Source organism: Rhinoderma darwinii, chromosome 1 (genome assembly GCF_050947455.1).
Source record: "Rhinoderma darwinii isolate aRhiDar2 chromosome 1, aRhiDar2.hap1, whole genome shotgun sequence".
Lineage (NCBI taxonomy): Eukaryota > Metazoa > Chordata > Amphibia > Anura > Rhinodermatidae > Rhinoderma > Rhinoderma darwinii.
The window spans coordinates 654667042-654691495 of NC_134687.1; the positions used below are offsets into that span (position 1 = coordinate 654667042).

At 42.9% G+C, this 24454-nt stretch overlaps 2 protein-coding genes across 2 annotated transcripts in view; one reads left to right on the plus strand and one right to left on the minus strand.

Moving 5' to 3' along the window:
* The window catches only part of LOC142663902 (uncharacterized), a 435929-nt gene that overhangs the window by 61178 nt on the left and 350297 nt on the right, over positions 1-24454 (plus strand). The window lies entirely within an intron of this gene.
* On the minus strand, positions 1125-24436 carry LOC142664006 (uncharacterized). The gene is made up of 6 exons (XM_075842890.1): positions 24323-24436; positions 17008-17105; positions 16260-16338; positions 16037-16134; positions 15756-15870; positions 1125-2411 (listed from the first exon to the last, which is right to left on the minus strand). The coding sequence occupies exons 1-6, from the start codon at positions 24405-24407 to the stop codon at positions 1276-1278; spliced, it is 1611 nt and encodes a 536-aa protein (XP_075699005.1). The 5' UTR covers positions 24408-24436; the 3' UTR covers positions 1125-1275.

Below are 24454 nucleotides of genomic sequence, written 5' to 3' on the forward strand. Positions count from 1 at the left end.
TTCTTGAATCCAAATATAATTTATTTTTTTTAACTTGGAAATTCAGTTTATCTGATCAGTGTTTCTAATATTGAGCCTCTTACAAGGCAATGTAGTAAACTGGCTTTGTTTTCACACACACTGAGACATTGTATTCCTTCAGTAACAATTCTATTGGCCCTTGAGGCTGTCAATCAAATATTGACCTATTTAAGAGATGTCAAATTGGCGGTTACCACCTCTAGAAGATGCCGGAAATGCCGGCGAAACGCCTGTCCGGTGTTTCGGTTTATTGTTTCCAACGTTAGGTTCTTTTTGTCTATGCACCAATAGAAACCAAATAGAGTTCACCAACGGCACCAATTGCCGGGTACTCTCACTGCTTCCGCTTGTGCCGCTAGCGGTGTGAGCGACAGACAGTACACCAGTGCTCACTGTCAGGTGGTACAACACCACTTACTTTCACACGCCGGGAGCAGCTCACAGAACTAGAGCGGCTCAGTCGCTCTCTTTTCCTCCGCTTCCTCTGCTTTTATATCTAGTGGTGGAGGAAATCAGTAGTAATACAGTGTTCACTTCCTGGTGGTATTACAGCTATCCACCTTATTTTTGGCGTGAGCGGTTGACGGAGGTGAGAGGAGCCCTAGAGCTTAACTGTCTCTTTGCCAGTTGCTTCCTCCACTATGCCAAGCGGTGCAGGCGATAGGCAGTAACACAGCGCCCACCGCCTGGTAATTAGTCCAAAGCAAATTATTAGAGAAGTGCAATCCCCTTGCTTATTTACCTACACAGAAATTAGCTGGTCTCACTGCTGGCACAGTTCTCTTGATTTAGGGACATTTGCCTCTAGCCATCAGCAGTTATCACCCATGTCTCATGAAACTATGACAGACTTTTACAACGTTCTGGAATCATTTTTATTTCAGGGCATTGTAACCATGGTGATCCCATTCCAGGCAATTTAATTTGCCCGTCCCTTGCACGATTAATGCCAACAGGGATATTGAATCCGATACAATTTGCAACAATAGTGACCGCCATTTCTTAGCACTAGCAACCACATTTTGTTAGGACCTTTGGATAGAAACCATTTACCAAGGCTAATTTTATCAATCACCTGTGCAGTAATAGGGGTCCTCTGCACTTAGATTATTGTAGACCTACATTGGACATTTTTATGTAAAATAAATACAATTTCTTGTATGTCAATTTAATAAAGTTTATTATTTTAGTTTTAAGTACATAGAATCAAACACTATTTCCCTTACCTTTAATTACCCCATTCTTAACATAGAATCACACTGTGTGAGTTCTCTCATGTTTAACAAGATTTGATTTATATGTAAAACATTTCCCACATTCTGAACATGAATACGGCTTCTCTCCTGTGTGACTTCTCTCATGTTTAATAAGACTTGATTTAGCTGTAAAACATTTCTCACATTCTGAACATGAATACGGCTTCTCTCCTGTGTGACTTCTCTCATGTTTAACAAGATGTGATTTATCTGTAAAACATTTCCCACATTCTGAACATGAATACGGCTTCTCCCCTGTGTGATTTCTCTCATGTATAACAAGATTTGATTTATATGTAAAACATTTCCCACATTCTGAGCATGAATACGGCTTCTCTCCTGTGTGAATTCTCTTATGTGTAACAAGATGTGATTTATCTATAAAACATTTCCCACATTCTGAACATGAATACGGCTTCTCCCCTGTGTGACTTCTCTCATGTATAACAAGATGTGATTTATCTGTAAAACATTTCCCACATTCTGAACATGAATACGGCTTCTCTCCTGTGTGAATTCTCTTATGTACAACAAGACTTGATTTATGTGAAAAACCTTTCCCACATTCTGAACATGTATATGGTTTCTCTCCTGTGTGACTTCTCTCATGTCTAACAAGATTTGATTTAGCTGTAAAACATTTCCCACATTCTGAACAAGAATACAGCCTCTCTCCTGTGTGACTTCTCTCATGTTTAGCAAGAGTTGATTTTTGTGTAAAACGTTTCCTACATTCTGAACATGAATACGGCTTCTCTCCTGTGTGAGTTCTCTCATGTATAACAAGACTTGATTTACGTGTAAAACATTTCCCACATTCTGAACATGAATAAGGCTTCACTCCTGTGCAAATTCTTCTGTTTGTAAAACGACCTGAGCTTTTTTGGAACTGCTCACCACATTGAAACCCTTTACCCCCTTTCTGAGATGTACTTGTGGTAACAATCTGTGATTGGTCAGGAGAAGATTCCTCATGATTAGTGGAATTATATAACAGATCTGTACTGTGAAGTACTGGATGTACATTAAGGGTAATGAGGTTTTCTCCTGAAGACTGCTGCATAATATTTTCATCTTCTACTTTATAATTGATCGATAATGTGTCGTTTCCCTCAGATTCCGTACTGGGATTTTCTGTTAGGATTAAAAATGTACTGTGTGATTTTGTTACAAAACACAAAAATTGACACATTTATAACATTCATATTAGGCTGGAAACACACATGCAGTGTTTTGTGCCAAAGCCAGGAGGTGGATAATGCCTTTTGAATCGACCACTAGTTTCAGCCCAAAAACCTGCCTAAAAAACTATATGTGCGATTCTAGCCTTATAACGCTTTAAAATATATTGATGACAAAATACAGGATTCTGGTCGAAACGCAGTCCTCCACTTGTCTTACATGAAGCTTGACTTGATCATTTATTTTTTTTGAAAAGCAGAGCCTTGTCTGGCAATGACGTCTGCCCTCTGCCCACACATTTGGCCTTTTAACCCCTTAGTGACCTCCAATACGCCTTTTTACAGCAGTCACTAAGGGGCTTTAGGCTAGGGAGCCGCCTTTTCACGGCAGCGCTTTAGCCTAAAGTAGTAATAATAATATATAGATTAGGGTCAGTGCTAGATTAGGGTTAGGATTTAGGGCTGTAATAGCAGTAATAACTGTAAGGCTAGATTAGGGCTTAATTAGGGTTAGGGTTTTATTTTATTTCATTTTTACGTTTGTATAAAAAAAATAAAATAAAAAAATACAACACGTTTTAGTGTTATTCTTAGGTTTACTTTAGGTTCTATTATGACTTATAGGGCTTATGTGTGTGTGTGTGTGTGTGTGTGTGTGTGTATACACACACACACACACACACACACACACACACACACACACACATATATTGTTAAGGATCTACCAGGCACAGCTTCTGTATCCACGCCCATAGGTAATCAGTCTGCACTTGCTTCTATGTCTGTGAGACGGACTCCATCTTCCACCACTCAGGATGGCAGGCTTAGGAGTGGAAGAGCCTATCACAGCCTGGCCAGACGGAGCTAGCTCCCGCCCTCTGTCTATTTATACCTGCCTTTCCTGTTCCTCCTTGCTTGTGATTCTTCTCTGTTGGTTTATTGGCCCTGCTGCAGCTTCTTGAACTACTTGTCCCTGCTTCATATTGACCCTGGCTTACTGACTACTCTTCTGCTCTGCGTTTGGTACCTCGTACACTCCTGGTTTGACTGGGCTTGTTCACTACTCTCCTGCTCTACGTTTGGCACCTCGTACTCTCCTGGTTTGACTTGGCTCGTTTACTACTCTTGTTGCTCACGGTGTTGCCGTGGGCAACTGCCCCGTTTCCCTTTGTTCTGTGTTTCCTTGTCTGGTTGTCTGTCGTGCACTTATTGAGTGTAGGGACCGTCGCCCAGTTGTACCCCGTCGCCTAGGGCGGGTCGTTACAAGTAGGCAGGGACTGAGTGGCGGGTAGATTAGGGCTCACTTGTCTGTTTCCCTATCCCTGTCATTACATAATCACAAGCCCATATACCTACTCTACCCTGGTCCCTCACACCACTATGGACCCCCTTGACACCCTGGTTCAGCAAATGCAGGGTCTCTCCCTACAGGTCCAGGCCCTGGCTCAGAGGGTCAACCAGCCTGATGCTACCATGGTAGTACCCCTCACCTCACCTCTTGGACCCCACCTCAAGTTGCCTGACCGGTTCTCAGGGGACCGGAAGACTTTTCTCTCCTTTCGGGAGAGTTTTAGGCTCTATTTTCGTTTAAAGCCCCACTCCTCAGGTCCTGAGAGCCAGCGGGTGCGTATAATTATGTCCCGGCTCCAGGAAGGACCCCAAGAATGGGCCTTCTCCTGGGCTCCTGACGCCCCTGAACTTTTCTCCGTTGATCTTTTCTTTTCTGCTCTCGGACTCATTTATGACGAGACTGACAGGACTGTCTTTGCCGAGAGTCAGCTGGTGACCTTACGTCAGGGTAAGAGACCTGTTGAGGAGTATTGCTCTGACTTTAGGAAGTGGTGCGTAGCTTCTCGGTGGAATGACCCTGCCTTAAGGTGCCAGTTTAGGTTGTGTCTGTCGAACGCCCTGAAAGACCTGCTAGTTAGCTATCCCTCTTCTGACTCCCTAGACCAGGTTATGGCTTTAGCGGTACGACTTGACTGACATCTCAGGGAACGACAACGTGAACGTTTATGTGTTTTCTCCTCTGACTCCCCCATGATGCCTCCCGAGGTTCCGTTGCTTCGTTCTTCCACGGAAGACTCGGAGGTACCTATGCAACTCAGGGCCTCCGTGTCCCCCCAACAACATAGAGAGTTCCGCAGGAAGAATGGTCTCTGCTTCTATTGTGGGGATGACAAGCATCAAGTGAACACCTGTCCTAGGCGTAAGAATAAGCAGCCGGAAAACTTCCGCGCCTAAGTGATCATCGGGGAGGTCACTTGGGCGCACAGGTATTTCCCGTAAATATGAAACGTAATAAAATCTTGCTTCCCTTTCAGGTCTCTTTTGGTAGTAGGTCTGCTACCGGCAGTGCCTTCGTGGATTCAGGGTCGTCTGCTAATATCATGTCTGTGGAATTTGCTATGTCTCTAGCTATGCCTTTGATTGATTTGCCTAAACCTGTCCCGGTAGTGGGTATCGACTCCACTCCTCTTGCTAATGGTTATTTTACACAGCATACCCCTGTTTTTTAACTCCTTGTTGGCTCCATGCATTTGGAGCAGTGCTCTGTACTGTTGATGCAGGGATTATCGTCCGATTTGGTTTTAGGCCTTCCCTGGTTGCAGTTGCATAATCCCACGTTTGACTGGAATACTGGGGATCTTACCAAATGGGGTAATGAATGCTTGACGTCATGTTTTTCTGTTAATGCTATTTCTCCCCCTGAGGAGGTGAACACTCTACCTGAGTTTGTTCAGGACTTCGCTGATGTTTTCTCCTAAGGAGGCCTCCGAAGTGTTACCTCCTCACAGAGAATACGATTGCGCTATCGATTTGGTACTAGGAGCTAAGCTCCCTAAGGGTAGGATATTTAATCTCTCTTGTCCCGAACGTGAAGCCATGAGAGAGAATATCCAGGAATGCCTGGCCAAGGGTTACATTCGCCCCCCTACTTCTCCGGTAGGTGCTGGCTTCTTCTTCGTAGGGAAGAAGGATGGTGGTCTTAGGCCATGCATTGACTATCGTAACTTGAATAAGGTCACTGTAAGGAACCAGTATCCCCTTCCTTTGATTCCTGATCTCTTTAATCAGGTTCAGGGGGCCCAATGGTTCTCTAAGTTTGATCTACGGGGGGCGTATAACCTTATCCGCATCAAAGAGGTGGATGAGTGGAAGACTGCGTTTAACACGCCCGAAGGTCATTTCGAATACCTCGTCATGCCCTTTGGGTTGTGTAATGCTCCCGCGGTCTTCCAGAATTTCATAAATGAGGTTTTAAGAGATTACCTGGGGGTATTTCTTGTAGTGTACCTTGATGACATACTTGTGTTTTCCAAGGACTGGTCCTCCCACATTGAGCATGTCAGGAAGGTGCTCCAGGTCCTTCGGGAAAACTGTTTGCGAAGACCGAAAAATGTGTGTTTGGGGTGCAGGAGATACCATTTTTGGGTCAAATCCTCACTCCTCATGAATTCCACATGGACCCCGCCAAGGTCCAGGCTGTGACGGAATGGGTCCAACCTGCCTCCCTGAAGGCGTTACAGTGCTTCTTGGGGTTCGCTAATTATTACAGATTTATTGCTAACTTCTCGGTCATCGCTAAGCCTCTTACGGACCTCACTCGTAAGGGTGCTGATCTCCTCCGCTGGCCCCCTGAGGCTGTCCAGGCTTTTGAGGTCCTTAAGAAGTGCTTTATCTCGGCCCCGATGTTGGTTCAGCACAACCAAATGGAGCCATTTATCGTGGAGGTTGACGCGTCCGAGGTGGGAGTGGGGGCTGTCTTGTCCCAGGGTACCAGGTCCCTCACCCATCTCCGTCCCTGTGCCTACTTCTCCAGGAAGTTTTCGCCCACTGAGAGTAACTATGATATTGGCAACCGCGAACTCTTAGCCATTAAATGGGCATTTGAAGAGTGGCGCCACTTCCTGGAGGGGGCTAGGCACCAGGTAACCGTCCTTACCGACCACAAGAATCTGGTTTTCCTAGAATCGGCCCGGAGGCTAAACCCGAGACAAGCTCAATGGGCGTTATTTTTTACCAGATTAAATTTTTTGGTTACCTATAGGACTGGGTCTAAAAATATTAAGGCTGATGCACTGTCGCGTAGCTTCATGGCCAGCCCTCCTTCGGAGGAAGATCCTGCTTGTATTTTGCCTCCAGGTATAATCATTTCCGCTATTGAGTATGATTTAGTCTCTGAAATTGCTGCTGATCAAAGAAATGCTAGCACAGGCTTCCAGTATCCGTAGTTTCAGTTGCTGCACATCTCGTAACTTCACAGCATAGACAATTGCCTTCAGATGACCCCAAAGATAAAAGTCTAAGGGGGTCAGATCGGGAGGCATTTCTTCTGCGGTGTTGCTATCAGTGTGTGAAGAGTGGGAGAAGAGGGTTGCATTGACAATCCAACACAATGTGCAGCACTTTGAACACATTTTATAAGTGGTCAGAAACTTGTAAATAACTCATGAAAGAATAAAGTAACGTTAAAACCAAGCACACCATTGTTTTTCTTGTGAAATTCTCGATAAGTTTGATGTGTCACATGACCCTCTTCCCATTGAAAAAACTAACGTTGGATACAAAATGTCCGCCATGGTCAACACCCAGCTTGAAAAGTTTCCCCCCTCCCATATACTAATGTGCCACAAACAGGAAGTTAATATCACCAACCATTCCCATTTTATTTAGGTGTATCCATATAAATGGCCCGCCCTGCATATATATATATGTATATGGGTCAGAGAATGTACATCGCAGAGAGAACCTACTCCTTGCTATGCTCCGACAGTTCTGAAGGATAAACCGACAACGTTTCAGAAGCGTAACTTTTTTCCTACAGTGATGATCACAATTCTTCCACTGGACCTCATAGCCCTATGGTGGTAGATACAACCGACGCTGTCGAGGTGTCAACTGCAGGGCTGAGTGTTGCAGTCCCTCCCACAGTGTGGGATCCCGCACTATAATTTCCCTCCAAGTAGCCGAATTGAAAGAGACTCCAAGAATTAATGTCAATGTCGCAAATTTTACCCGGTATGATTTTGTTTCCATGTATTCGTATGTGATGCAGTCCTACAATTAATTGTCCGGAAGAACTAATCTTTATGCTAGACAATATGTTTTGCAAAAGTCTGCATCTGTTTACTTAAGAATGTGGAACTGCACAAGTGAAAACATTTCTAGGCATTACTCTCAATATGGGCTTGCTTACAATCTGTCTGGTCCCACTGGACCTCTAGTGCTGTCATGTTATCCCTGTATTTGTAGCAGTGATGTCCAGAAACCGATATGAAGCCCTAATGTGGTTCATGCATTTTACAGATAATTCCCAAATCCCCCCAAGAAGTGACCCAGGCTGTGATCGGCTTAATAAATTAAGGCCATTAAACGCCCTTCTAAATCATTTATGTCTAAATTTGTATACCCTAAACAAAATCTATCTGTAGATCAATCACTTATGAGTTTAAAGGCCGTCTTTCTTTTCATCAGTTCATCCCCTCCAAACGAGCCAGATATGGGGTAAAATTAAACAAAGTGTGGGGGAGCAAAGCGGGTTACACCTGTGGTTTTAAAATCTATAAAAGCAGGGACTGCCAAATTCATCCCCCAGGCTGCCACGGAACCATTGGCATCTCTAGCAAAACCTGGAACCTAATGGAGCCATTTCTGCACAAAGGGTACCACGTCTATATAGACAACTTTTATACAAGTGTTGTCCTTTATAAATCCCTCCATGCTACAAATACAAGGGCCTACGGGTCAGTATGGAACAACAAAGTGGGATTCCCACAACCGTTGGTGTCCAGGCGTTTGGAAACAGGGACATCCATGGCCCTTGCAAGTGAGGAATTACTTGCAGTGAAGTGGAGCGACAGGAAGGATGTCTACATGCTGTCCATAGTACACACGGACACCACTGTGGCAATTACGGAGAGGGGGGGCTGCCACTGGAAAGCAGTAACCTGTCTGTGTAACAGACTACAACAAATTTATGGGGGGGGGGGGGGGGTGTAGACCTTTCCGACCAGGTGCTTCAACCTTACCTCATGAAGAAAAAATAAGGCCTGGTACAAAAAGGTAGCAATCTACCTAATCCAGATTGCTACCTATAACAGTTTTGTTCTTTTCAAAAAGGCCCAAGAAACGCTCACTTTTTTTCAGTACCAGGAGCAGGTCATGGAGTGTCTCATTTTTGATTCCGCTATACCTGCGAGTCTGATTATGTGCATTATCCTACAGTTTCCAATTACTAATAGTAACATAAAAAAAAGGGGTGAGGGTCTTTTTAGGGAGTCAATTTCTTTATATTTTGTTTTTAGTTTGTGGGCTTTTCAAGTAATGATGATTTCTATTGGGAGAAGGTGTAGAGCAAATTTTTTTCAGACAGTGAATTTTTTTTTATCCTTTATGATTTTATTTTGTATTTATTTGTGGGTGATCAAGTCCTGGAATTAAATTGTCCAGTACAAAAGCCCACCGCTATCAATTACAGATAATGGACCCACAATGTCCCTGAACGAAACATTTTTGGGGAATTACATTATTAAAGAGGTTTGTTAAAAAAAATAATACAAAAAAACATCTGTCCGCTCCTACTGGACTACTATACTAGTGCTGTCCACGCTACCCCTGTATTTAACAGTCATGTTCAAGTTCCCCCAAGAAAAGCCGGATGACTGCCAGAATAAATTGAAGCCATTGTTCACAATCCTGAATTAATAATTTCTAATTTCCTACACACCCGATATGAATTTATTAGTGCACGAATATTTGATGATCAACATTTTTCATTGAACCAAGCTGCACATTTTTTAATTTTGTAACTATAGACATGATATAAAATACATGTATTGGATATACCACAATTTTTTTCTTTTGACTGTTCTTAGGACTATTCGCTGCCACATAAAACTGCTATTTCCATTCATATTACTGTACGGTGATGCGGGCGTGATCTTGTTTTATTTCGAGGATCTCTAATAATCGAGCAGTTCCTTATGAATACACTGTGGGCTTTATTACAGATTTGTTCGGGTTTTTGATGGACCCTTACACCCAACAATGCTTCTACAAATAGTGCCATTATTTTGGGGACTAGTGATCCTTTACTGTTCCTATAGATGGTTTTGGACACTGTTCCTTTATATATTTAGTAGGTTAATGGTTGTTTGCTGCACATAGCGGTTCTTACTTTGCCGCGCAGGTGCCTGTTATGTTGTACCGCGACGCTTGGGACGTTCGTCCCTTATATAGGGATTGATTGGGCTAGACAGATGTTGTAGGACCAGTCACTATAAAAAATAACTTGTCATTATAGCCCTATAGGTGTTTTTTTTATCTTGTTAACAAACTCGAGTTGGATACATTTTCCTAAATTTTTTTACATATTGCCCTTCACTCCAGTACAGATTATTTTTCCGCTATAATTTATCATATATAAGACCAGAATACTGTTCACAACGACATCAGAATGACACAGATGTGGGAGAACTGCTTTGTTAGCAGGACATAGTCAAATGCATTTTTAGGCACATGCCTTCCTTATGGGAACATCGGTCTTTTTCTCTCGTCCACAAAGATAAGAGTAGGGTTGTCACGATACCAGAATTTGGATTTCGATACTGATACTAAGCATAGCATTGCGATACTCGATACCAAAACGATAATTTGCCAACAATAAAAAAAACCTCAAAAATCTAAAGTACTTCCATTTTCTGATGTGAGGCACGAGGTGTTATCAATTTTGAACCTCCATGCGCCTCACATTAGTAGTAATTAACCCCATCATGTACCTCACATTTACCCAATGTTGCCCATTACAATTGTGAGCGAGGTACTTGATGGGATCACTTATAATGATTATAGTGGGCATATTGGGTTAATGTGTGAGGGAAAAGATGTGGTTAATTCCCATGGCTGTGTTTGCTGCCTGAGATACAGTCCGTATGGCGCCCGCTTTTCCTCGATCCAACACAGTTGGGCTCCTATACTGAAAACATTACAGGACAGTATTCCCGCGGGGAGGCAATGACTCACAGCAGCATGGATAACTATGATGCTAGGAGCCCGGCTTTCTGAACTATGTTGGATCCAGGAAAAGCAGGCGACATACGGTCTGTATATCACGCACCGAACACAGCCATGTGAATTAACCACATAATTTCCCTCACATTTTAACCCAATAAGGCCCACTATAATCATTATAGTAAGTTATCCCATCATGTACCTTGCTCACAGTTGTAATGGACAACATTGTGTTAATGTGAGGTACATGAAGGGTTTAATTACTATTAATGTGAGGCACATGGAGGTACTAAATTCATAACACCCTGTGCCTCACATTAACGATAAGTGACCATTTCCCTCACATAATGGCAACATTGCGGTTAATGTGGGTCTTATTAACCCCAATGTTCCTCAATGCTGGCTGCCTTTATTTCAAGCTTGTGCTCGGCTATAATACCTGCCTGGGGCCGATCTGTCACTACACTGCAGCGCGAGCGACACAGGCACGTCATCAGGAAACCTGTGCCGCTCGTGACCGTCCCCTCCCTGCCCCTTTCTCACATTCTCAGATTATCATTAGTGACAGTAGAGAAAGGAAGGAGGAGCGTTCCTCCCTCCTACTGTGACGCGGCCGGCACTAATGATGAACGGGACGTCACAGTAGGAGGGAGAAACGCTCCGCCTTCCTTTCTCTACTGCCACCAATGATAATCTGAGAATGTGAGAAAGGGTCACTGTAAGAAGAGAACATCGCAGGCGCATTACACTGCGCACGCGCCATGTTTTCTTCATTTATTTCAATACTAAGCTGAGCGGTCAATAGCTTAGTATCGAAATACATAAATTGACGGTATTGAACCATTTGCCCCCGTACAGAATCGAAATGGTATCGAAATTTCGATGCATCGTGTATCCCTAGATAAGAATCCGGCATTTTTCTAACACAGTCGCCAATTTACAGATATTTATTTCTCCCATTTAATGCGAAAATGGATTAAAAATGTGAAGAAAACAATATATACCCATATTCCCTGAGACAATTGTTATTTCGTCCTACAAAAACTCGCGTTCAGCATGCTCACTACACCCCTAGAGGAATACCTTAAGGGGAGTAGTAGTCATTTCTTGGGGGTTTCTATCGTTCTAACAGCATAATGCCTCCACAAACATGGGATGGGGCCTGGAATCCATTCACATTGGTACGAAAATCAAAAGAGTACTCCATACATTTTAGGCCCAGTCGTGTGTCCAGTAAGCAGATTGGAGCCACAACGGGATGTTTTTGAATGAAGGAGAAACAGGGTGATACATTTTGGGGTGTGTTTCTTCATTTTCATGTGGGATTTACAAAAAAAACACCCTTTAACCCTTTCAGGACCGAGCTCATTTTGGCCTTCAGGACCAGCCCCATTTTTTCAAATCTGACATGTGTCATTTTATGTGGTAATAACTCTGGAATGCTTTTGCCTATCCAAGCGATTCGGAGATTGTTTTCTCATGACATATTGCACTTTATGTTAGTGGAAAAATTTGGTCAATAAATGAATTGCTTATTTGTGAAAAACACTACAATTTAAAGAAAATTTGCAAAAAATTATGATTTTTCTCATTTTAAATGTATCTGCTTCTAAGACATACAGTAATACCACACAAAATAGTTACTTTTTCACATATTTCATATGTCTACTTTATATTTGCATAGTTTTTTGAACATTATTTTATCTTTCTAGGACGTTACAAGGCTTAGAACTTTAGTAGCAATTTCTCATATTTTCAAGAAAATTTCAAAAGGCTATTTTTACAGGGACCAGTTCAGCTGTGAAGTGGTTTTGAGGGCCTGATGTAGTAGATAGATCCCATAAATCTGGCCGATGTCACACTGATAAATGGTGCACGATCTTATTTGCTTTTGGACAGTCTGCACAATTTCTGTCGCCATATTCTGAGAGCCAGAACTTTTTTATTTTTTCTTCACTGGAGCCGTGTGAGGGCTTATTTGTTGAAGGACAATCCGTAGATGTGATTTTTTTTATTACTTTTTCTTCGATATTTTTTTTTTTTCTTTGGCAAGCAGTGGCAAAAAAAACAAATATTGGCAATGCTATTTATAGTGTTCACCGTGCGCTATAAATAACATTTTATTTTATTCTTCGGGTCGATACGATTACGGCAATATCATATGTATATAGTTTTTTTATGTTTTGTGGCGTTTGCGCAATAAAATCACTTTTCGATAAAATAATTAATTTTTTGTGTCACCATATTCTGAAAGCCATAACTTTTTTATTTTTCAGTCAACAAAGCTGTGTAAGGGCTTGTTTTTTGCCGGACGAGTTGTAGTTTTTATTGGTACTAATTTGGGGTACATGCGACTTTTTGATCACTTTTTATTCTATATTTTGGGAGGGTTGATGACCAAAAAAATAATGATTCTAACATAGTTTTTTAATTATTTTTTTGCGGTGTATCCCGTGCAGGAAAAATAATATTATAGTTTTATAGTTTGGGTCGTTGTGAACACGGTGATACCAAATATGTGTACTTTTTTTTTACATTTTCATTTTTTTCCTATAATTAAAGTCTTATCATAGGAAGAAAATAATTTTTTGTTTTGTAACTTTTATAACTTGTTTTTACACTTTTATAAAACATTTTTATTACTTATTTTTTTTACTTTTTACTTGAAGACCTGCAGCACTGATCGCTCTGAGACACCCGAATCGCGCTTTTAACACCCACCGTGAATTCACGTTGGCGCTGCAAAGAGCCCAGCAAATGCCAACGTGAATTTACTGTGTGTGGTCGGGAAGCGGTTAAAATGAATTCAATAATTTTTTTCCACTTGCTTTGCATTAATTCCAGCAATACCTTAAGGGGTCTAGTTTTCTAAATGGGGTAATTTATTTTGGATTCTATCGTTCTGGCAGCTTAATGCCTCTCCAAATGTGCAGTGGGGCCTAAAACATTTTCAAGCAAAGTATGTGTCCTAAAAGCCACCAGGTGCTCCTTTCCTTTTAGGCCCAGCTGTGTGTCCAGGCAGTGCATTAGGGCCACAATGGAGTTATTTTTGAACACAGGAGAAATGGTGATAGAATTGGGGGGGGGGGGGGGGGGGGGTTCTTCATTCTCATGTTCGCTTTGCAAATAAATCTGTCTTTAAAATTACACATTTGTGAAAAAAAAGATAATTTTTTCCACCCATCAATGGCCTGCAAACTCAAACAATGACCGTCTAACAAAGTTCCCCAGTCCTGCCATGACTATATTCCTAAGCAGGCCGTGCCAGAAGCATTATAGTGGGACTAAAAAAAAAAAAAAAATTATTAAATAAAGTTAAAGTTTATTAAAAAAAAAAAAAAAAAGATCACATAAAAAATAGTTTTATGTTGTACAAGTGAATAAAATATATAACACACATGTATGGTATCACCGCGCTCGCTACGTCGAACAATAACGTTTACACTTTAACGTTTAAACCACATGGTGAATGCAAAAGCCACGGCGAAATAGCTTTTATTTCCATACCCCCCAAAAAAAGTTAAATAAAAGTTAATTGGTAAGTCCCATGTAACCCAAAATAACACCAATGTAAACTACACCTCGCCCTGCAAATAACAAGCCCCCATATGGCCACATCGACGGGAAAATACAAAAAATTCATGGATCGTGGAAAGTGGAGATGCAAAAACAAAGAATTTTGTTTAAAAAGTTATTTATTGTGCAAACGTAGTAAAATATAAAATCCTACACATATGTGGTATCACTGAAATCATACCGACCCATAGAATAAAAGGTAACACGTTACTCACGCCGCACAGTGAACTGCGTAAACACGAAAAACAATGCTGGGATGGATGTTTTTTTTAATTTCCTCCCAAAAAAAAGTTAATAAAAGTTGATGAGTATATGATTTGTATCGAAAAATATAGCTCGTCACGCAAAAAAACAGGCCCCCATACGGCTATGATGACGCAAATATTAAAAAGTTATGACTCTTGGAATGAGACTATGAAAAAACTAGAAAGAATGGCGGTCATTAAGGCCACAATAGGCCAGGCCGTTAAAGGGAATGTACATATTATATATATATATATAATTATATTATTTATTTTTTTAACTAATTAAGATCAGACAGTAAAACATTCTTTTTTCTAATCTGTTTTTTATTGTAGATTTTTTTTATTCCGTGTTCTGTACATGATTATGGGGGCAGCCATCTTGCCTGAGCTGTTGACAGCATTTAGAGATATTTACAGCAGCCACATGGGTCGTAGAAAACATTAGTCTGGAGCCATTGACTTCTACAGGACAGATTTCTAGGCGTGCTCTGTGACCTGTGCAGAGGTCATTGCGCAGGGAGGGGGAGGAGGGGAGCTGTGTCCATCACCTATTGTCAATGGTGGATCCTGTGTTATCTATATATAGGCTTTAGGCTTCGTTCACATCTGCGTTAGGGCTCCGTTCAAGGGTTCCGTCTGAGCTTTCCGTCAGGGGAACCCATGAAAGGAACCCTGACTGAAACAAACGGAAACCATAGGTTTCCATTTGCATCACCATTGATTTCAGTGGTGAAGGATCGGGTGGAAATGGTTTTCGTTTGTTAACATTGTTTAAGGGTTCCATCGTTTTGATTGAATTAACAGCGCAGTCGACTACAGAACCCTTAAACAAAGGTGACAAACGGAAACCATTTGCAACGGATCCGTCACCATTGTAATCAATGGTGATGCAAACGGAAACCTATGTTCAGGGTTTCGTCCATTGGAAAGCTCAGACGGAACTTGTGAACGGAGTCCCAACGCAGATGTGAACGAAGCCTTATTTGTCAGTGTAATCCTGCCTGTGATGATAACGAGATGTATGATGAGAAGCGATCTCTGCAGAACAGGAAGGATCAGTCTATTATGAGACCCAGTGGCCAGAATTTTTAATATAGATAATGACATACAAAATAATAAAAAAAAACATCACTAAAAAAATCTTAAAAAATAGGTTTAACAAAAACTTGATTTAAACAATAGGTTATTTTCTGACTACACATACCCTATAAGTGGATAAACTGAGTTTTCTCAGATCCCGGCTGTTAATCGCAGCTGGTTCCCACGCAAAATCTGATGCTAAGCCTAGTGCATGTCCGGATTCATACATCACCTTGTAGAGAACTTCTATGTGCAGTCACAGCTCCCTCAGGTCCTGCACTATGTATAACACATTGTCTGACGTGTTACTGTAATGTAGAACTAAGGAGGAACCCCGCCTTAACAAACCTCCCAATTCACTTTCTAAATTCATTATTACTGACCTGTGGTAACACCTCCTGGAATTTCCTCCTGCACTTCACTCTTACACGGTTGATCGCCCCTCACCCGCTCTTCTTCTGCTTCATCCTCCGCTTTATTATTAGTCAGATCTTCCCCCTGATTTCACATATGTAACAATTCAGTACAATATAGCAGAGAGTGCGAAGAATCTAACAGATCAACATAAGAAACCACCAAAATCTATGACCACATCTATGAGCGCAGGACCAAAAAACGCCCCACTCCCCGATATAGATCTGGTATAGGGCTCAGCTTCATCTACCTGATGATTCTCTGGCACATTGTGATTTTCCTCTGGACAGTCCTGGGAATACAGAGGACTGGGACATCTCTCTGGTGGATTTCTCCTACTGGATCCATCTGTAGGAAACACACAGTGGTGGAATAGATTATTTACATGAGATGATGAGATGATGGGAGTAGTATCTAGGTGACCCTCAAAACAGGTTTGTCTTTACAACTAATGAAAGTCTGCCGCTCCTTACACTGCTGATCAGCCACTACATCCGTCTCCTCTTCTGCTTCATCTTTAACCTCAACCTTAATATCAATCAGGTTTTCACCCTAAACAGACAAGAAAAAAAAATATAGCATGAACTTCGGGTTAATTGCTTTATAGTCATTGTAACGGTCGTGTCCTGCCACCTCTCCTTACGTGCTGACGGCCGCAGACCTGTCTCCTCCTGCTGACGTCTCCCTCCCCGGAGACGCCAGCACATGCGGCCGCCCTGCCCTGCAGTGAACACTAGGGTGCACAAGCTTGTTCCCGGTCTTAAGGGTCTGGCGCGCACACATGTAAATAATTAATTATCCCCAGAGCACCCTGAAAAATAAAAAAGGGCCCTGCCCTTCCACTCCCTGCCTAAGCGTTGTTGTCTATTCACATGTTAGTCTTAGCAAATGGTCCCTTAGTCGTATCCTGTTCCGAGTGTTCCCGTGCCCTGCTGCCTGTATCCCGTGATGTATTTGTTCCTGTGCCTCTTCTAGTGTTGGAGTCGTGTTGTGCCATCTGCCATGCCTGATATCATCCGCCACGTGTGGCGTCACATACCTTCAAGTTCCATCTAAGCCTAAGCCTCTGCTACTGTCTGGACTATTACTGGCACTCTTGTGCTAGGACTTTGCATAGACTGTTTGGCCAGCTGCTAGTCCGCTAAGGCAGTGCGGCCTGGTGGGTCCACATACCCATGGATTGTGACAGTCATGTTTTGATGAGACCTTGGAACCATCTACCTGATGATTCTCTGGAACATTGTGATTTTCCTCTGGACAGTCCTGGGAATACAGAGGACTGGGACATCTCTCTGGTGGATTTCTCCTACTGGATCCATCTGTAGGAAACACACAGTGACTGAATACATGACTACTGTATATCTGTCCATATATCACACACTTCTCTCTACACTTCTATGTTTACTGATCAGAGCCGAAATTACAATGTCGATGTCCTAACTACCTGTGTCAAGAGGCCAGCAACTTGTAAGCCGCAGGCCCAAAGTAGACTGTGGCCTACCAGAGCGAACGGTGGGGAACCTTCGGCTCCCTGCTCCGCCAAATTATTTAACTGTATCTGCGTTCTGTGGTCGCGGATACACTTGAAAGTGACGGGATAAGAGTTCCCTGCAACCAAAGAAAACATTATATATGTATATTGACTTTTATTAAAACTTTTTTCCGTTTTTAGGTCTCCTCTATACACAGAAGCTGGATCACTTGCGATCAGCCAAATCTGTAAGCACATAGGATGACAATAATGAAGATCACATCTAAGTTGATTATTCTGAGATTGTTTTTTCGGAACACATTGTACTTTATATTAGTGATAAATTTTGCTCCATACATTCTGTGTTACATAGTTAAAAAACATAAATCTATCAAGTGCAACCTATAATCCGACCGTGTTGATCCAGATTAAGGCAAAACCCCCATGAGGTGGATGACAATTGTTTCATTAGGGGAAAAACTCCTCCCCGACTCCAAATCTGGAAATCACAATAAATCCCTGGATCACTGCCCAGGGATAACTATAGCACTGACTACCCATAGTCCGTGCTGCCGGGTGGTCATAACTCAAGATTAGTCCTGCTGGTCTCCATGGCTCCCGTATCCAGAACAGCCGTCTGCGCTGCACAATATAATGTGACCTCTAATGCAGAGTTATGAGCAGCCGGCAGCGCAGACTATTGCTGTATTTAGAACCAAAAATGGAAATACATGTCATACATGTCATTTAGAAAGACGAATATTGGCAGACTGCAGTTCATTGGGGACACAGACCATAGGTATATACTGTTGCCACTAGGAGGCTTGGATATATCCTGCCCATAGACACTGAGCTATTTAGTCTGTCCGCAAGCAGTAGGAGAAGCAGATACAAGATAAGAGAAGGATGTCAAACACAATCCCTCAAACTGACAAGCGTAAATGCAAAAAAACCTTGAAAACAATTGGGTGAGAGAGGTGGACCCCGATGAACTGGACAAGAAAAGTATTTTTTTACTCTAAAAATCCTGTTTTCTTGTTTGTTTAATTGAGGGACATGGAACGTCGTAGAGCAGGACATGGTCAGTTATTTCACAGATGCCTGCAATACCTTCCGACCCAGAGAAGCGTCTGCAGAGGCGAAGGCATGCATCTGGTAGAACTTGACCAAGGTATGCAGAGAAGACCACGTGGCCGCCTTGCACAATTGTGGGTTAGAGGCCTAATGGCACACAGCCCAGGAAGCTACAACCACTCTGGTAGAGTGGGCCATGACCCAGAAAGAGGGAACCTTCCCCCGGATGCAATAAGCATTGCAAACAATTATTCAAATCCACCGAGCAATGGTAGCCTTAGAGGCCACAAAACCTTTCCTGGGACCCTCTGTGAGGATGAAGAGATAATCCAATCGCCTTGTCTTGGTGAAGAGTCAGAAACGGAGAATGTCAAGAGAGCCACCAACTCAGACAACAAGGAAAACCACCTTCCAGGACAGGAAACGAAGAGAGACTCTCAAGGGTTCAAAAGTAGCCACCCGGCCAAAACTAGATGTCTTGTGATGGTTTATTTTACATGTGGCCTCACAGGCCCAACCACTGTTACGGTTTTACTAAAAATGAAAACAACTCTTCAATAAAAATTTATTGAAACTAATTAGCACGTCCTCGGACGTATTATGAGATGTAGAACCATTACCAACTGAATCCGAATCGAAATCAGATAATTCACAGTCAGACAAAACCTCTCTAGGATGAGAGGAGGCACCAGACCGGACAACAGGACCAGAAACACCTTGCCCACATGGGGGAGGTGAAGCAAAAGAGGACGGAGAAAATGAAGGCAAGTGAGAAGCTCTGGTCCGCTTGTGGGGTAGGCCACGAGAAGAAGACATGGATGGGGAGTCCATAAGATACAGGCAGAACAAGATTCCGGCGGGCGGGCGGGCAGACATGCCACCCAGAATGGACTGAGTAATGTTCGCCAGGTTAACAACCATCCAGAAAAGGGAGAAAGCCCATTCCAGATCCACACCTATCATATCAGGGGTGAACAACACGGAGTGATAGAGGTGTTGAGGCCACAGGCATTTGGTTAGGAGGCCGGCATGCATCACATAAGGAAGTAGACGGACCACATGGAAATTTATTATTGCACTTAGAGCAGGCATATGAAATAACAAAGGTTGTCTGGTGTGAGGGTTCCCCTTTAGGGTCAGACATGGTAGTAGAGAGGGTTACTTAAGTTCACACTGAAGCAGTGAGAAGGAAGAAACAGAAAAAAAAAATACTCATACTGCGTAGCAAGTAGTACTCCCATTCAGGGAGTAATAGCTGCATCACTTAGCGCTGCTAGAGAAGTGTAGGAACTGAAAACTAGCACAGAAAGAAAAGAGTATGTTCCCTTAGGAAACTAACTCAGAGACTGTGGGCAAGTGCACCTGTAGGGGAGTAGAAGAAGCAAAGGCTGATCCTACCCGCTTACAAAATGTCAGAAGTCCTCCTGAGGCAAGAAGCAGTAGCTCTATTCCGGAGGTCCTGTGTCCCCAGCAGTATCTATCCAAATGGAGGAGAGAAGAGGGGAACGCTGAAGCTCCGCACATGGGGCACCGTGATTGGCCGTTGGCGGTCATGTGAATAGATCGGCCAATCAGGAGAAACATGATTCCCCATGAGGAGATAGGGAAAGCAGCGCTCTGGAGCACTACTGGTGCATACTATAGGGAAGGTTTCGGCTCTGCATGTGCAGTGAAGTGAAGTGCAAATCGGCGCCGCCGGCATAATGGCGTGGACATGCAGTATAAATTAGCGCTGTCGCCCAAAATTATCAGGGAGCGCAGAGAGGGCTAAGAGAAATAGGCTGGTCTTGTCTTCATAGGCAGGTTGGACAGCAGTGCATTTACATATGACACTGTGCGCCCACCGAATGGGGACACAGGGAGACCCTGTGTCCCTAGTTCTTCATAACAAACAGAATAACATAAAATAAAATAACAATTCTTGGTAGAGACTCTGCTGCTATCAGCAAAGTGTCTGCTTCCGATGACACAAAGCTAAGACTGAATAGCTCAGTGTCTGTGGGCGGGGTATATACTGTAGGAGGAGTCACTTTTTTATTTCATAGTGTCAAGCCACCTAGTGGCAACAGCATATACCCACGGTCTGTGTCCCCCAATGTAACCAACAAGAAAATTACATTTGTCACATTTTGAATTTCTCTTCTTGTTACACAGAAAAGGCTACTTTTTTTTTTAGCACTGATTGCGATCTTTTAGGGATATAGTGTTTTTCAAATATCGATGTTACTGTATATTGGTTAGTAAGTAATCTCTGCATGTATTGACAGATAATGCAGATGTGATAATATGTAAAGGATCTGCCAGGCACAGCTTCTGTGTCGACGCCCGTGGGCAATCAGTCTGCACCTGCTCCTATGTCTGTGAGACTGACTCCATCTTCCACCACTCAGGATGTCAGGCTTAGGAGTGGGAGAGCCTATCGCAGCCTTGCCAGGCGAAGCTATCTCCCGCCCACTGTCTATTTATACCTGCCTTTCCTGTTCCTCCTTGCCTGTGATTCTGCTCTGCTTGTTTCCTGGCTCTGCTGCTGCTGCTTGTACTACTGATCCTCTGCTTGCTATTGACCTTGGCTTTACTGACCACTCTCCTGCTCAGCGTTTTGTACCTCGTACACTCCTGGTTTGACTCGTCTCTTTCACTACTCTCGTTGCTCACGGGCCGTTTTTGCCGAGTTTTGCGACGCGGTTTCCGCGTCAAAAAACTCGGCAAAATACCCCGTGTGAACATAGCCTTACAAAGATATTTCAATAAAGCAGTGAATTCTAACAGATATGGCTACCACGCAACATAGCTGCTAATTGAAATTTCCCATATATCTACTTTATGTTGGCATCATTTTTCAAACATCTTTTTATTTATTTTTTTAGGACGTTAGGAGGTTTATAAGTTTCAGCCTTTTTTCACATTTTCAATACAATTTTAAAAAAAATGCATTTTTTATGGATCAATTCAGTTCTGAAGAGGCTTTGAGGATCTGTATATTAGAAACCCCCACAAATTACAGCGTTTTACAACTGCACCAAAATATTCAGAACAGCATTTAGGAAGTTTGTTGACCCTTTAGTTATTTCACAGGAATTGTTTTTTGCAGATATTCAATTATAATCCATTTTTCCTGTAACACAGCAAGTGTCACCAGAGAAACGCAACGCAATATTTATTCCTCCGATTCCACCTTTTATAGAAATATCCCACATGTGGCCCTAGTGTTCTACTTACTGAGACATGGGCCCCAGAAACGAAGGAGAACCTTGTGGATTCTGGGGTCTCCTTTTCATTAGGGTGTTTTCTAGGCACCACTATAGGTTTGCAGAGGCTTTAAAGGGGTTTTCCAGACCTCCCGGAACCTCCACCGACCAGCTGTTCTGAAGGGGGTGCAGTGCTTGTATGTTTTTTCTTAGGGGGAGGGGAATAGAAAAAACCCCAGAAATTCAGCCATTGTTCTATGTGTTATAAATTTACGCCGTTCAACATGCGGTGTAAATAACATTTTCCCTTTATTCTATGGGTCGGTACGATTACGGCGATACCACATATGTAGAGGCTTTTTATGTTTTACGACTTTTGCAGAATAAAAACCCTTTTGAACTAAAATTATTTGTTTGTGCATCGTCGCTTTTTTAGGGGTACATGGGACATATTAATTTTTAGTATTACTTTTTTGGGGGTGCGATGGAAAAAAATAGCAATTCCGCCATTTTTTATTTTTTATGGCATTCACCCTGCGGTTTAAATTAAAAGTTAACTTTATTGTGTGGATCATTACGGTCACGGCGATCGCATATTTGTGTACTTTTATTTCTCTTTTACACTTTTATGAAATAAAACCACATATTATGGAAAAAAAATGTTTTTTTTTACAGTATTCTTTATTAATAATTTTTATTTCACAGTAATTACTTATTTTTTCAGTCCACTAGGGGACTTCACTGTGCAATCTTCTGATCGCAGATATAATGCTTTGGTATACTTCGTATACCAGAGCATTTCTACATCTGACACGGCCTATTAGACATATAGCCAGGGCAGGTCCTTTGTTAGGCCCCCGGCTGCCATGGTACCTCATCGTGGGCCCGCGATCGCATTTGAGGACCGCTCATGGGTGACAGAGGGAGCTCCCTCCCTTTGTAAACAACAATTGATGCGGTCACTATTGACAGCAGAATTTAACGGGTTAAATGACCATGTTCAACGGAAACTTAGAGGAGGAGCACCCGCTCCAGCCAGCATGGGACACCCGTGCAGAACTTAGACTGGGATGCTGTGAAAAGTCATATTCGTGGTCACTAAGTGGTTAAACTTGAAATAGTTTTTCTTCTTTTCGTCTTACTAGGGGACTTGAACATCCAACGTTATGATCACTGGTATAATACTTATGTATTGCAGGGTATTACACCGTCAGCTTTACACTGACAGACTGACTATTAGGCTGGGTTCACACGACCATGTTACGTCCGTAATGGACGGAACGTATTTCGGCCGCAAGTCCCGGACCTAACACACTGCAGGGAGCCGGGCTCCTAGCATCATAGTTATGTACGACGCTAGGAGTCCCTGCCTCGCTGCAGGACAACTGTCCCGTACTGTAATCATGTTTTCAGTACGGGACAGTAGTTCCACGGAGAGGCAGGGACTCCTAGCATCGTACATAACTATGATGCTAGGAGCCCGGCTCCCTGCAGTGTGTTCGGTCCGGGACTTGCGGCCGAAATACGTTCCGTCCATTACGGACGTAACATGGTCGTGTGAACCCAGCCTTAGACTCCCCCTCTGGTAGGGCCTAACAGGCTTCCGTAGATGGCTGACCTGGAGGACATTGTTAGACCTCCAGTTGTCAAAGCAAAGCCGAACAGAAACTAAGAGGCTGAGCGCTTCGTTATAGTGGTTGGTGGGGGTCTCAGTGCTCGGACCCCACCAATCGAAACTTCTGACATGTTACGATGACATGTCAGAAGTCTGTTGAACGTTTAGTTAGACTTTAAGAATTTTTTAGTTTAACTTATGTTCTGGGGTCAGAGTACTTTTATAAAGGGTTTGTTTCTAGCTGCCATCGACAGCTCTATAGAATGCCGGACAGCAAGCACTGGACATAAGAGAATAGGGGGAGGGGGACCCCATTATGTAATACAGCAATGTGTAGTAAGCATGCTCCCAGCTTGCTCCCTGTACTGAGAGGAGGGGGAGGCAGCCAGTCACCCCATGGACCACAGGTCGATCACATATTACCAAGCTGCGGATGTGTATACCCCACATGATGACACAGAAGGGGGTCCCTGACAATAGTCTCATCATGTGGGGAATACACCCCCCCCGGCACGGCAATACCTCTGAATCCTGCATTGTAAAGATGTGTACTCCATGCAGTTATGGGGGAACTGGGGACGATAATAACGGAGGTGAACTGTGGCTGTCAGGAGATGCTGGGTGTTGTAGTTTTGCCCAGAAGGAGCGACACAGGTTGGAAAACATTGCCCCAGGACATAAGACGATGTAAGTGCAGAATTAAGTGTCTACCAGGAGAACGTCTCAACCATGTGCAGAAGAGAAGACCCCAGTATTAGATCTCACACTGAACATGCAGAACATCTTTCCACATGATTGTCATGTCCGCTGTTCACACATGGTAGAACTTTACACTCCTAATGTAGGAGCGATTATAAGAGCGGCACAGATCAGTCACTGGTTATATAAGACTATGTTCACACACACACACACACACACACACACACACACACACACACACACAAGTCACTGTCTATCTCAGCTGAATGTGGGTATTAAAAATTCATGTACCTGCTGCAGAAACTACAAGATTCAGATATATGGAAACTTCTACAACAAATCTGTGACCATCCCCTAGTGCAGCACTGCAGGAAAGCGAGGAACGTGTGATCAGAGATCAGGAATCACATGTCTGTATATACCAAACATGACGACATTAACACTTCAACAACAAAATAATAATATATAAATGATATATTTATATCTTACCTTGTGATGTGCGCGGCCGGTAGTCCTCCATCATGACCTCCTCGTACAGATCCTTGTGTCCTTCTAGATACTCCCACTCCTCCATGGAGAAATAGACAGCGACATCCTGACACCTTATAGGAACCTGACACA